A 14,322-nucleotide genomic window follows, 5' to 3' on the forward strand; every position below is an offset into this window, starting at 1 on the left:
AACTATCATCACCCCTCATTGTGACTTCGTCTGTGCTATATATGGTTACTTGTGTTTCCTGTCGATCAATTTTTTTTTTTTTTTAGTCAAGTAACCAGAGGCAGGTGCAGCTAGTAGTGTTGCGCAGACACTAACAGTGGCATTGGCTGTGAGTTGGTTGAGCCGCCGCTAGTCAGGGTTTATTTAGCCTGGTCATGGCACATCCTTCCCGTCTAGATATAGACCTTTACCTCTTGGACCCCACTATTTTCATTAAACTCATTCTTGTGAGAATAATAATGGTAAATAAAAGTTGAAACCTGTTCAATTTATAAAAAGATATCGATGTATTTTAATTTCTTCAGGCCAACACTTGTTCAGTATAGGACCCAAAACTTTGCGTGATCTAAGAATGTGGGTTTTTAAACAGTCAGCCTCCATCTTAAAGATATTAGTTATAACTGGTTACTCGTACTTCATGTGGGTAAAAATGTATTTTGCTTGGTTCTTAGCGTTACCTGATAAATACCACTACGAGGTGATGGTAATTCATTTCTCATTTTTAAAAAATTTTTGTAATTACTTTTATGTTTTATAGTCAAGTAACCAGAGGGAGGTGCAGCCAGTTGCATGTCAGATAAATTTAAAAAAAAATCAAAGTCCATCTTAACCCTTTAAACTTGGAATTTCAGAAAATCTAGAAATTAGTTTTCAGATATTCACATGAAGATACACAAACCAAAATTGAAGCTAATATCTTCATTTATTATCAAGAAATTAAAATAAAATAGTAAATTTCATTGTTACTTTATTTTAACCTGTTAATATTGGTTAAAATATTAACCTGTTAATATTAACTTCAAAAATCCTTTCTAGTGTGTACTTACACCGTTAGATCTATACAAATTTTCATCAGTTTAACTTCAGTAGTTTTTATTGGGCATTTATTAATCAGTCAGGCAGTCAGCTAGGAAAAATTGCTTTATAGATACAGATATATAAAACAAACATATTTTTAATTTTAAATATTGTACATGTTAATACATGTAATGTTAAATATTAATATAAATATCAGTATAATTTGCCTTGAAAATTAGTATGTGTTAATGTTATGAAGAAACAGCTATTAAGATTATATCAAGTAAACCAAATTTCACAAAAACTTTGTGAAATGTAATTTTCAAATCTTGTACTTTGAGGATGAAACTGTGAGAACAAAGCTTGTATTATTTTAGCTTATTGAGAGGATTTAGTGAAGTTTTTTTTTTTTTTTTTACTGTGAATGGGTTGTTAATTTGATATAAATTATTTTATAATGGGTGAGCTATTGAAATTAACAATTATAAATATAGTTTATTTTTAATAACATCAGTAGCAGTAGATTCTTTTTTATATGGCATTTGGTTATGAGGGAACATTGACAGATGAACACCATGTGTTATTGATTAAAACATTCTCCAAATATGACAATATTAAATGGCTGCACTGTGGTTGTTTCAGTGCTGCTAAACTATTTGTCAGATTGATGTGATATCGGCCCTTACTATCAAAGATGAGACCTGGAAACATAAATGTTATAAGAACTGCAGTGGATCAAAGTCCCAAATTGTCTGCTCATTATCATTCATTTGATGAATGCAAAGGATTCATAAAAAAAATTCACATACATTCTTATAAAAATTCAGCTAGTGTAGGTATTATTAACTGATATGCTAATTTTTGAATCTTCAAATGTTAACAAAGAAACTATCCACAATGTACTAATGATTGATGAATCACATTTCTACATGTGTGGATTTGTGAATAAACAAAAATTCCAATATTGGACGACAAATAGTCATAGCATCAAAAACTAGTGCATAGAACTATTCACCATATGGATTAAACTTCTGAAACAATTGGTTCATACTTTGGGGTCATTATTGAAAATGCTGTTGTTATTATTATACCAGAGTAGTATGGCTATATGATTTTTGTATTGTTATGGAGAGACCCAAAAGCAGTCCAGACATGGTTCTGTACACAAGATGGGATAATCAGTTACACAGCTGTGAAGTCAATTAATATTGGTAAATGATTGTTTCCAAATCACCTTATCTCCAGATGTGGTGATATTCCTTGGCTGATGGAAATACTAGACTTCATAGCATGCAATTTTTTCTTTTTTGGGCTATTTGAAGAGTATCCAACCCCCCAAACATTGAAGAACTTGCACAAAAAATTTGTGATGAATTCTTATAATTATTTGTTTGATTTGTTATATCATGCGATAGAAAATATAAAAACTAAACTTGCAAAAGTGAATTGAAATGATGGCTATTTTCAGGCTGCAGTATTAAGAACGTTTTAACATACATATAACTGATATTAAATAAATTTACAATTTACATTAGTTGATTTTTAATTTATAAATTAAAGTAATTTAATTTTTTAGAGTTCTTCTTTATTGACTTCTCATAATAATTATTAAATTATTTTTTGATCTATTGCAGAGCATTAGCATCTCTACCTTTCATCCAGAAGGATTGGTTTTCAAAGCCCACTGAAGTACATTTTTCACATGCTAGCAAATATATTTCTCATTACAAAAAAAAATATTAAGGGTGATTGCAATTGGCCATCACTCCTCTTTCTTTACCAGTGTGCATGATTGAATAAATACCAATTATTTTCGGGTTAATTTTAATAATACATTTGCAGTATGGAATAATATATGCTTTGTTTTAAATATTGATTATTTTCATTTGTTACTGAATGATGTTTTTCTGTTTCAGGAGCTTTAAACCCAAGAATGGGAGGGGCTGTAAGCCACTTCTTCCAGTCGGGAAGTGCGCTGCTTTCAGCCGGTAATCATAGAGGTTGTACTGACCAGACTCGTTCTAAAATAAAAACTGTGTTTGAGGCCCTTAGGGCCAATCCTAAAGTTACTGTTCAGCGACTTGAAGGTTTACTTTCATGCATTCCAAAGGTTAGTTGGAAGTATATTTATGTATATTAAAAGAATTAAATATAGCATCCATTTTATTTTTACAGTAACCAATATCGAATAATGAATTATTGAACAGAAATGTCGGAGAGATTTCTTTTATTTGTGGATTCATCTTCAATATTGAATTTTGTTTATTATATACAAGGGATGGTTGATAAATCAGTGCAAAAATAAAAAAGGTGCAATTTATCAGAAAAAATAGTTTTTGTTTCTCAACATAGTCTCTTTTCAAGTCTGTACGTTTAGTTCTAATTTTGCTCAAATTTTTGGATTCCATCCTTATAATATGATTTATCCAAGTCTTCCAAAAAAGGTTGACGTTTCAGTTACAGAATCATTATTTTGCATAAATCTCTTTCCATTAAGCCACTTCTTCATATTTATTTGGAAACAGTTAATAGTCTGAAGGTGCTAAGTCTGATGAGCAAGGGTGATGTGGAAGAATGTTTTTGTGTAATTCAAACAATTTTGTTTTAATGTAATTCAAACTTTTGCAGCAACTGCAGAAGTAAGCAGAATGAGCTTGTATATTTTCTTGGTAAAAAAGTATCTTCTTTTTTGTTTATTGTGGTCATTTTTATTTATTTCCTACTTAGATAATCATTAATGATGCATAATACTGCCCAGTTAACATTTTATCCTTCTCCAGAAAGTTAGTGAAAATTATCCCATGAGCATTCCAAAAGACAATGGCCATTATCTTTCTTGCTGATAATGGTTTACGCCTTATATGGTTCAAGTTCCTCAACTGCAAAACCAGTGATTTGATTGTTTGTTTAGTTTCAAATCGATAGTGATATTCCAACTTCCATCTGTTCTTATGGAATGGTGCAAAAATTCATTTTGCTAATGTTGAAACAGCCCCAAACCATGCTTAGAAATGTGTACTAGTTCATGCTTTTGATCAATTGTGAGCAAACCCAGGAATTATCTTGCAGACAAGTAATATGAACCTGTTGACATGAGATAACTACTGCCTTAATGATTGTGCACACTTTCACTCTTCTATCCTCTATCACCATGTCATTGATTTTTTTTTCAGTATTCTCACAGCCGTAACCTCAACAGGCTGTCTGAAATATTCAACATCATTTATACTCGTATGACCATTCTAAAAATAACCATTTGAAGTGTAAAATGAGCTGACTCGCCAGAAAATTTGGTCTTCATAGACCTTCAAAATATTCTTCTTATAACATATATTATTATAATATTTCTTGTAAAACAAACATCATCTGGTCAATTTTTTTATCTGGTGATAGGCTAAGGAAATGTTTTAGACAAAGGTAAAAAACATCGTATTACAAATTGAAATTTCTCTGTAGAAGCATAAATTATTTGTTTTGTTTATGAATCATAAGGTTGTTTGTCATATTATGCTGGAATTTAAGCTTGTAACTACAACAGTATTTTACACATTAGTGTAATGAGTACACTAATAAGGAAAGTTACATTATGAAATGGTAGTACATTAAATGAACAAACCCAATTCAAATTTAATATTATTTTTGACACGTTATAAATGCCTATCTTCTTAATTCTATAAATAGCTGGCAATTAGATCAGCTGATGCCAAAGTGAGAAACAGCAACGCTTGTCTTTGAAAATGGCCACAAAAGAGATTGAAAACATTATGATGTAAATTTTAAAACTATATTAAATTTCCACCTCTGATTATCATGAGTAAAAAGATCATAATTATACTTAAAATGGTATTGTTAATCAAGACCAAGACCATTTTTGAAAGTTGTTTGACAATGTTTATATTATTCATTTGTCTTTAAAACATTGTGTATTTTAAAAATCTGAAGACAAGTTTTAATGGAATTTTGTTTGATTAAGTATTATGATGTAAGTTATTACAAAATTAATTTATGATCAACTGGTAAAATAAAAATAGAGAAAAAAATGTTATCATATGTATATTCACCTGCATATCTGCAATTGATTTGTATATTGTTATCATTTAACAATTGTCATATAATATGAGGTTTTACAAATTGTTGAAGAACTCTGCTGCCGGATATCATTAATGAATGGTATTCATCCCATCCATGACATCATTATATCCTTGAACTTTAAATTTCCAATTTTTTTTAACCTCTGGGACCACCATTAGGTATTGCTTCCGAGGATGAGATGAATGATTTGTTGCATGTGAAAATGCCATGCCTGACTGGGATTTGAACCCGGAACCTCCAGATACAAGGCCAAGATGCTACCACTTCCGCCATGGAGGCCGGCGTATGCTCTTGAACTTAACTTTTATAGATTTAACCTATTTCTTCATTCCCAATAATAGTTCGTGAAAGATATTCAGTCACTTTTTTTATTGTTGCATTCAAGGTATATCAAAACTATAGTGATTCTTTAAGTTTTATGCCTGGCAGTTGTTTCAATGTTTATCTTGTATAGCGTATATCAAAAAATGACTGGATCTGTACCTGATTAATAGTTTAGATGTAGTTACAATTTCCTCCCCTAAATATAGCAAGTTTATAGTATTTGTGGCAGTTTGCAGGGGATTTCCTTGATATTGCTCATAAAGTATTCTTTGTTGGTTTTTATTTGTGTTTGTGATCATAAAAAGCAGATAGTTGTGTTAAATTTTGTTCCCCTTAGAGAAAATGGCTGCTGAAACAATAGTGATACTTCAGATTCTTTTTTAAAAGTAAGCATTTAGTAAAATAGAACCCAATGAGTGGTTTTTGTATTTCAAAGGAGGGGAAATGTTACTTACTTGAAGATCAACCAAGACTGTCTGAACTTCCACAATTAGGAGTTACATAAATCTTGAAAACATTATGTAATGAAATCTTTAAAGATTGTTATTATTGAAAAATGTCTTAATTGACTTATATGTCTTAGTCTTAGTCTTATATGTTCAATTATCTATTTTAATAGATAATTTGAACATGAAATACACTGCTGCAAAATTTGCGCTTCAGTTCATCACGGAAGAACAGAAAGTTAATCAGACTAATGTGTGCTGTAATTTGAAGGATCGTTTTCAAAGTGATTTATATTTTTTTCTGAAATGGTGAAAGTGATGAATCCACTTCAAACAGTTTTTGTGAAAAAAAACAAGATAACTGTTGTTCCTCAACCTCCTTACTTGCCTGTCTTGCTCCGTACAACTTTCTTGCTCATGTAAATGAAAAAAGAACGTAAAGAAAAGTAGTTTTGTTCTTTACAGGAAGTTAAAAACAAATTTCTGCTGGCGTTGAATAATATATGTCTTTAAGAATGTTTCCAGCTGTTTGGTTGTTGTTTTTAAAAAAAATTGTTGCATTCACAAGTGCTTTCAGTCACATGGATAATACTTACTTTATAGGATATTAAGTTTAAGTCAGTAATCATTATTAAAACAAATCTTCTTAAAGAATTCCAGATATTTTTGGGCAATGTCTTGTATGGAACCTTCCTGCTTTTATTCATTCTCTAAATTTAGTAAATTCATTTAAAAGATCAGAGATCATGAAATACATTTAAACATGTAAAATTATTCAACCTAATTGGATGTTATCCTTTTATTCCTTATTCTTTATACCTGTGTGCCATTCTTTTAATTTCTGGTAACAATTTGTTAGAGCACTGATACTCATAACATCATTATCAAAAATATGATAAAACAGTCAGTGGATCTTAGTGAAGCTATATTCTTTTGCTTACAAGAACAAATCATGTCTTATTTACCTCACAATTAATGGGGCAACAATAGTAGATTCCATGGATTCTCGACCATTTTGTGGTACCATTGGTGAACAGAATTGCTATGCTCATAGCTTCAAGCAGTTGCAATTGCTATTGCAGCTGGTTTATTTCAACAGTCAATTAGAAATTAACTTTGTAGTAATTTTCATATTAAATTTTAAACATAGGTATTAGGAATGAAAAGAAAAAGGTTATAATTCTTATCAGAAGTTTTCTGTTAATGATATATCAATGGACCCCTATATTTGCAGACTGGCATCTATAGAACTGTACCTTGAAAACATTAAACTAAGAATTTGAAGTAAATAATTTTTAAGATTATATATTAACTTTAGAATACTACCCATAATTTGTGAGCAGATTATTTACTTTATGAATAATTCAAGGTTTTATATTGAAAAACATATTCAAGATATTGTGTGAATATGGTGTTATTAGAAAGGAATTTTTTATATAAGGAGCTGTTTGCAACCTTGTTTATTTATTAATACTTTTAGACCTATATATTAGTATTAATGCCTTACACCTTTATATTTGATTTTTATAGTATTTTTACTGACTTCTGAGAAATAAAGAAAAATTCTTTGATACTTCTTATACTTTATTAAAGAACTACTTTGCATCCTTCTATCTTAATTGATGTATCTCTTTCTTTTTTTACAAAAAAATTCTGTCTTTAAAAAGCTTTTCAGAATGAAGTTTTGACTTTCATTCTGTTGTTATTACAGTATTGATTTTTTTTGTGGGAACTTAACTGAATTTTTTTTGAAATGTTAAAAATATATTTTATATTATTATATCCAGTATTTTATGGATGAATATTATACAATTCTTAATAAGTATCCTTTGTTTATTCTTCAATATCTACAGAAATAAATCGTACTGCATTAGATTCATGTAAAACAATGTTTGTTGATAATCTCTAATTTTGTGACTTGTGGAAGTTCATGTATTTTATTTTTTATTTTATTTTTAATGTTGCTAATATCGTATTGTGTATAATTTAACAGTTAAATTTCAGCATAGTTGTGTTGTTATATATATAATGAAAAATAAGTTAAGTTGATTTGTAAGGTTTGCTAGCCGCCACTTTCGGGAATTTTATAGGTCTAGGAACATATGTTGTACATATATAGGTAACAAAGTCTACTTCATTATGAAATGGCTTAAATTTAAATACTAAATAAAAATTTTATGGATGTGTTGTAATTAATTTGTATGGTAATATTTTTAACCAAAGTGTTATAACATTTTTTGTTTCGAAAGAAATTTCGATTATTAAAATACTAACCCCGATAGAAAAAATTCATTAACATATAAGAAATTAGCATAAAAAATACTTTAAGAAATAGCCATTTTATTTAACAAACAAAAAATTAAATTTTGTTGACCGATGTAAAATTATTAAACTTGTTTTTAATTTAGAATTGATCCTATTTATAAGTGTATTATATCAGTGTAAATGTGTATTTTATTATTAAGTCAAAATGTATTTTGTTTTGCTTTCCTTTCAGATATATTTGTATGCCCCATTCTATTTAACATTTTCTATTTAACACAGCGACCTTGACCTTGATAAATAAATTTTTATTTATCCATAAATAAAAATTTTATGGATGTGTTGTAATTAATTTGTATGGTAATTTTTTTAACCATTAACATTATTAAAATATTATATTTCATTTAGCCAATTTTGTTTTTATTTATTGTTTTATTATTAATCATTAATTTTTTTTCTAGAGTGAGAATATTTTAGTTGTGCATAATGAAGAGGGATATAACCTATTACAGAAATGTGTAGGTATTAATAATTTAGATATGGTAAGATGGATATTATCACGTAATACAGATTTAAATAGAGGTGCCTGCTCATTTCCTTTGCATATTGCTTGCCTTAAAGGGTATGTAAATATATAACATATGTTATCATTAATTTATTCATATATATTTTTGTGTTGTAATAGTAGTTATAATTTTTTTTAAATAGCTACGGCAATAATTTAAACTCCAATTTTAGATTTTTACTGTAGAAAAATGTTATATTAAAATGGGTATATTAAACATCCATTGTTGGTCACATCCAACAATGGACGTGACCTTTTTTGAGGTATGAAGCCTTAAAGAGTGACCCGTTTATGGAAAGGGCATTTTTGATTGTCCACAGAAAAAAAAAAGTTCGTCTAACATTGTGTATTTATAGTCCAATTAAATTTACAACGTATTTAAGAATATGAAAGTCTTAAGTCTCAAACTCATATCATTCTTAAGAACTTGAAATCAGAGATTTGAACAAAACTATGCATGCACTTTGATGCATTTGAATCAATGCTGAAACTCAAGTTGAATATAAAAGGTTGCTTTTTGATAATATTCCAGCCATCCAAAGGACTTGCATCGAGCAGTTGAAGGCTCCTACAAAATGATTTTTCCAGAGCGTTTGACAGGCTCTCCCGGCGCTGCAATGAGTGTTTATCTTTAAATCTGTATTTTATTTTATTTAGTTTGAGAACTTTTCATACTATGTACAAAAATCAAAATATGAAACAACAATTGACTGTTAGTCTCGATTGAACTGACCCTATTTGTAATCAATCAAATCATGTTTTATGTAAGAAAAAATAAAATATTAAATTTCTAAATAAAGAGGTTCAGAAACTAGTAAACAAAAATACAATCAGATCTTTTTTTACTGGTAATGTTATTATAATTAAGAAGTGGATTGTAGTTTTATCTATTAAATATATGTAGTATTTCATTGTGTATATATAACTGTCATTGTATATGACAGTGAGAAGCTGCTTTATATTTTTATTTACATTTACGTGATATTGTATGGTTGCAATTTAAAATTCTTATCATAAAACAAACTTTATAATTATTTTAATATGACAGTTTTATTGGGTTTAGTGTTCCAGACCATAACTTGGAAGTTGTCCATCCAAGAAAGTTCTTTATCATCAATGGTGTTAATTGTAGTAATCCTAGTTAGGGATAAATGAATTAGGCACAAAACATTGTCTAATTGTCTTTTCAGCACCACAAATCTCAAATCAAACTTTTGTATAAGCTCACAAATTGAATCACATTGGTTTAACAGATGTTTATTTTCATTAGAATTGTTTTGACATCTGCCTTACCATCATTCTGCCAATGAGAGGTCATGTAAATGATGATAACTGGGTTGGGTTTCAAGATTTAAGGAGTATAGTTAGTTGGTTCTATATCATTTAGAATAAGATGTAGAGATAACAAAATAACAGGGTTATTACAGGTAATAACAGGGTTATTACTGCATTGTTATGTTTCCTTTACTGAGTTGAAGAAATGCATATTATATATTTTTTTTACTGAAAAAGGGATGTATTAATGAACTTTGAACTAAATTGAGCTATTTTACACTAACTTTTTCAGACTTTTTATAACCGTGGGGCATGCAAAACCATTACTATGGCAGTAAATATGATTTACAAGGATTATTTTTTGAGGTCCATTTTTTAATACAAAAAAAACTAAAAGATATTGCCAAAAAACCTTTTTTACCTTTATGCTACTTTTATACATAAGTACCTTGTTTGTTTAAACATTTGTCATAGTTTTACTCAATTTTTTATTGAGTAAAAAATTGAGTAATTCAGCCTGTGAAGACTGAAGACAACCACTCTTCAACTGTTGTTTTCACTTCTTCATTGGTGTCAAATCACCGACTGCCGAGACACTCCTACAGGTAGCAGAACAAGTGGTAATTACTAGATGCAAGGTTCAGGCTGTACAGTGGGTGGTTCATTTTCCCATCCAAAAGATCTGATTAAATCAAGAGTTTGAGCAGCAGAGTGAGGTTGTGCATTGTCATGCAGCAAGAAAACTCCAGATGGCAGTAGATCACGTCACTTATTGTGTATGGCACACTGAGGTTTCATCAAGGTCTTGCATTATGCAGCTGAGTTTATTGTTCCTTTGGGCATAAAATCAACTAATAGAACATCATGTCTATCCCAAAACACAGTTGCCGTAAACTTGCATGTTGACATTGTCTGTTTGGCTTTCACTTTGACTGGAGATGTTGTGTGTCACTATTCCATTGACTGCTGCTTTGATGCTGAAGTGATCTGAGAAACCCATGCCTCATCCCCTGTGACAATGTGGTCTAAAAGTTCATCTCATTCATCACTGTATTGGGTCAAAAATGTTAAAGCACTAGCCATTCTCCTTTTTTGGTGTTCTTCAGAAAGCAGCCTAGAAACCTATTGCAAGCACAGTTTTTGAACTGCAAGATTTCAGAAACAATTTTTTATAGCACTGACCTTGAAACTTGTGGGAGTGTCAGTGACAAAGTGGAAATGATGAATCGCCAGTCTTCATGAATTTTTGCATCAATTTCATGCACCAAATCATCTGTGATTACAGAAGGTTGGCCTGATCGTGGTTCATCAAGGATATTGTCCTGCCGATCCTTGAACAGTCTTACCCATTTATGCACTTTGCTGTAACTCATTGAATTAGGTCCATAAACCTTACATATCTGGTAATGAATGTCAACTACTGAAACATTCCTTGCAGTCAAAAATCAAATCAGACCGTATTTCCCAATTGGCAGGCTATTTAATTATTTGAAAAATCTGAACTTCACAATATAAACTGTGCTCAGTGACACTACGACTGTAACTGGCGTCTGCATTTGTGCAAGGCAACAGCCATACAAAATTTACATAACTGCAGCCAATTGGACCTTATTTAAAAAAATAACCCTCGTATATAGAAGTTTTTTATTGCGATTTGATGATTTGAATAATTAGACTTTCTAATCATTACACAAGAACATTTTTAAAAATGTTGCAATTGCTGTACTTATAATTCCACCACCAGTTTGTTACATACAGCTCGTAAATAAAGAAGTCGCTTTGTTATTAAAAAAAATGTAATTAATGTTCTCATTGCTCTAAAAATGGCACTAATGAATCAGGTGTTAGAACTTTATTATGTTGTGATATAAATACAATAGAATCTTTTATATTGAAAAAAATCGGGCTGAAAACATATTTCCACATGAGATGCAAGGAGCACCAGCTTTTGTTGAAAGTAATGGTGCTCTTTGTGGTGGTGAACAAAATGGAATCACTGACTATCACCTGCAACAATTTGATGGGCTTGGCATAGATAGTAATATGGAACTATACATTTGGCTCTGTGAAGAAAAAGGATACATACCACTTCATGCCTCACTTTCTATAGTATACCTAGCATGGATTGCTCATTAGTTTTAAGGATGGTTATGACATTTTCAGGATTAACTTGTAATTATGTCAGTCATTCAACCACTGTGATTATGGAACTTAAATACATGCATACATATCTGTTATTATTGTTTATTCATACTATGTTTTATAAAGTCAGTAGTTTCATTATTAAATATACTAATTATTTGCTGATTGCATATTAAAATGCTCTGTTTTGCAATTCTGGCTACAGAAATTGCTCAGACCATTGTCAACACGACAGAGTTTTTCCGTAAGTTCTTCAAAGAGAACCTTGTTTCATAAGTAGTGAGTATGACGTTTATGCAACACCTGGATGTAGGTTTTGGAATGCATTTTACATGTAGTTGGAAAGGAAAGAGAAAAAACAAGGGGTTGTAAATTTCATTTACAACAAGACGTGTTGTAAATGAAGTAGGTTTTAGCCAATGTTTTTTAAATATATAACATTACTTTGTAATGGTAACGCTGTGGACCATCATGGGACCATTACTCGTATTTTAAAACATAACATCTCCCCAAAGAACATTACTTTTTAATGTATTAGGGAGTGCTTTTTTTGTTTATACCAAATTTGAAACAGTCATTATAAAAACATGAAGCAACAAATAGCGACACGTTTCAAAAAAGAAAGTGCAAAAATCAGTTTTATGAAGATTTACCAAAAGCTCTTAAAACGTAATTAATATCCAAAAAAAATGATCATGTATAAGATAAGCTGTAAATTATCCTCTTAGAAAGACAATTATTAAGAGGTGGCTAGGGTAATCATCTACTGACTTAGGATTCAAATATCAGTTTTAGTTTGTGAAGGATAATTATTGTTTTACGTCATCATTTATGCAAGAAAATTGTTCTGAGATTTGACTTGATGAAAGTGAAAAGATTTTGAAAAACATTGATTGATTTTCAACTGTATCAAGATAGGCTTTCTCTTATGAATCTATCATCTGAATGGCTAAATATTGTTATCTATATTGAAGAAGAGTTTGAAAGATTTCAGGGGAAATACCTGAATAAGTATTTAAATCTAATGAAGAGACTTATCAGGTACTATTAAGTCAAAATTTATTGCTATAGATTTTTTCTTATTATATAATTCCAGACATGTGCATTTGAAGAAATCTTTAAAAAGAGTTGTACATAATTTTCAAAACACAGATGCTTGTAGAAAAAAATAACAAAAAACTTCAAACCTGGTGACTACTTTAGCCCAAACTACAAATTATCTAATTTCCTCATTAATAATAATTTGTGTTATAACAAAAATGAAATATATAATTTTTAAGTGTGAATGATTATAATCAACTTACTGTGTGTGTTCAAACTAGTTTTTGAAAAAAATAATCTGTCTTTCTTAATCTAAAGTTATTAAATTATTGTAAATTTTCTGATTTGAAATTGAAAATGGAAGGATGGTATTTGCTAAATCATGGTAATATTTATTTATTAATTTGGATAAAATCAAAGACTAATTTCTATTAGTTTTTGATTTTATCAAAGACTAATAGAAATTGTTGTGAAGATTTCACAACAATTAACCTTATTAATTCAAATTAAAAAACATTAACATAATAAAAAAAATTGATCATTTAGTATTAAAAAAAAAATTATGCAATGTATAACAAATAAAATAATTGATTTGAGTGTTATTTCTGCCTTTCCTAGTATTGTCAGTCTAACATTTGTACTTGACACAATTCGGAGCACCTCCATTCTTAAAACTACTTTTAATACTTGAGAGTATAAAGTAGTTTTGAGATTGGAGGTACTCTGAAATGTGCCCAACTTATAAATGTTAAGTGACAATTCAGGAAGAGAAGATTATAACACTCAAGTCAGTTATGACAATCCTTGCAGAAATATTGTGGAAATTTTAATAAAAAAAATAATTTATAAAACTTCAGTAAATCAAAATTGCTTAAGAGTAAGCAAATAAATAAAATAACATAAAATTATAAAAGAAAACAAAAAAGGATTTGCAGATTTAAAAGTCCAGGCTAAGTATCTAAATGCTATTTGTTTACATGCTCAATATGGAGTTATTAACTTTATGGCGCTTGATATCACTGGCTCTGAGTGGGGCCTGTATGTGATTTCTATGTCTTATTCAATATTCCTTGATTCATTGTGTATGAGTTTGTATAATATCTGCTGATTATATACTCCTACATTTGTAGGGTGTTGTTAATTAAAGGAACTAATAGTGTTGATAATCTTGTAATGAAGAATAGTTTAGACGTGTGACTTGACAGAACTAATTTTGTGTTTTACCATTTTGAAGTAAATTAATAAAGATTAGGAAGTAATTTTCTTGAACGTATTTCTAAAGTTAGTAAATACAGAAGATTACTTTAGGAGGTAGTTAATAAATAAGTAAGTTAGTAA

The 14,322-nt window shown here is 29.6% G+C and overlaps 1 protein-coding gene across 3 annotated transcripts in view; it reads left to right on the plus strand.

The window, feature by feature from the left end:
* The window catches only part of LOC142331757 (uncharacterized), a 47,215-nt gene that overhangs the window by 9,665 nt on the left and 23,228 nt on the right, over positions 1-14,322 (plus strand). For all 3 annotated transcript variants that reach the window (XM_075377822.1, XM_075377824.1, XM_075377823.1), the window contains exons 2-3: positions 2,754-2,947; positions 8,423-8,583. In XM_075377822.1, coding sequence (XP_075233937.1) covers positions 2,771-2,947; positions 8,423-8,583 — 338 coding nt within the window. In that variant the 5' untranslated portion in view covers positions 2,754-2,770. The remainder of the gene's footprint in view (positions 1-2,753; positions 2,948-8,422; positions 8,584-14,322) is intronic.

Source organism: Lycorma delicatula, chromosome 10, assembly GCF_047948215.1.
Source record: "Lycorma delicatula isolate Av1 chromosome 10, ASM4794821v1, whole genome shotgun sequence".
Taxonomy (NCBI): Eukaryota; Metazoa; Arthropoda; class Insecta; order Hemiptera; family Fulgoridae; genus Lycorma; species Lycorma delicatula.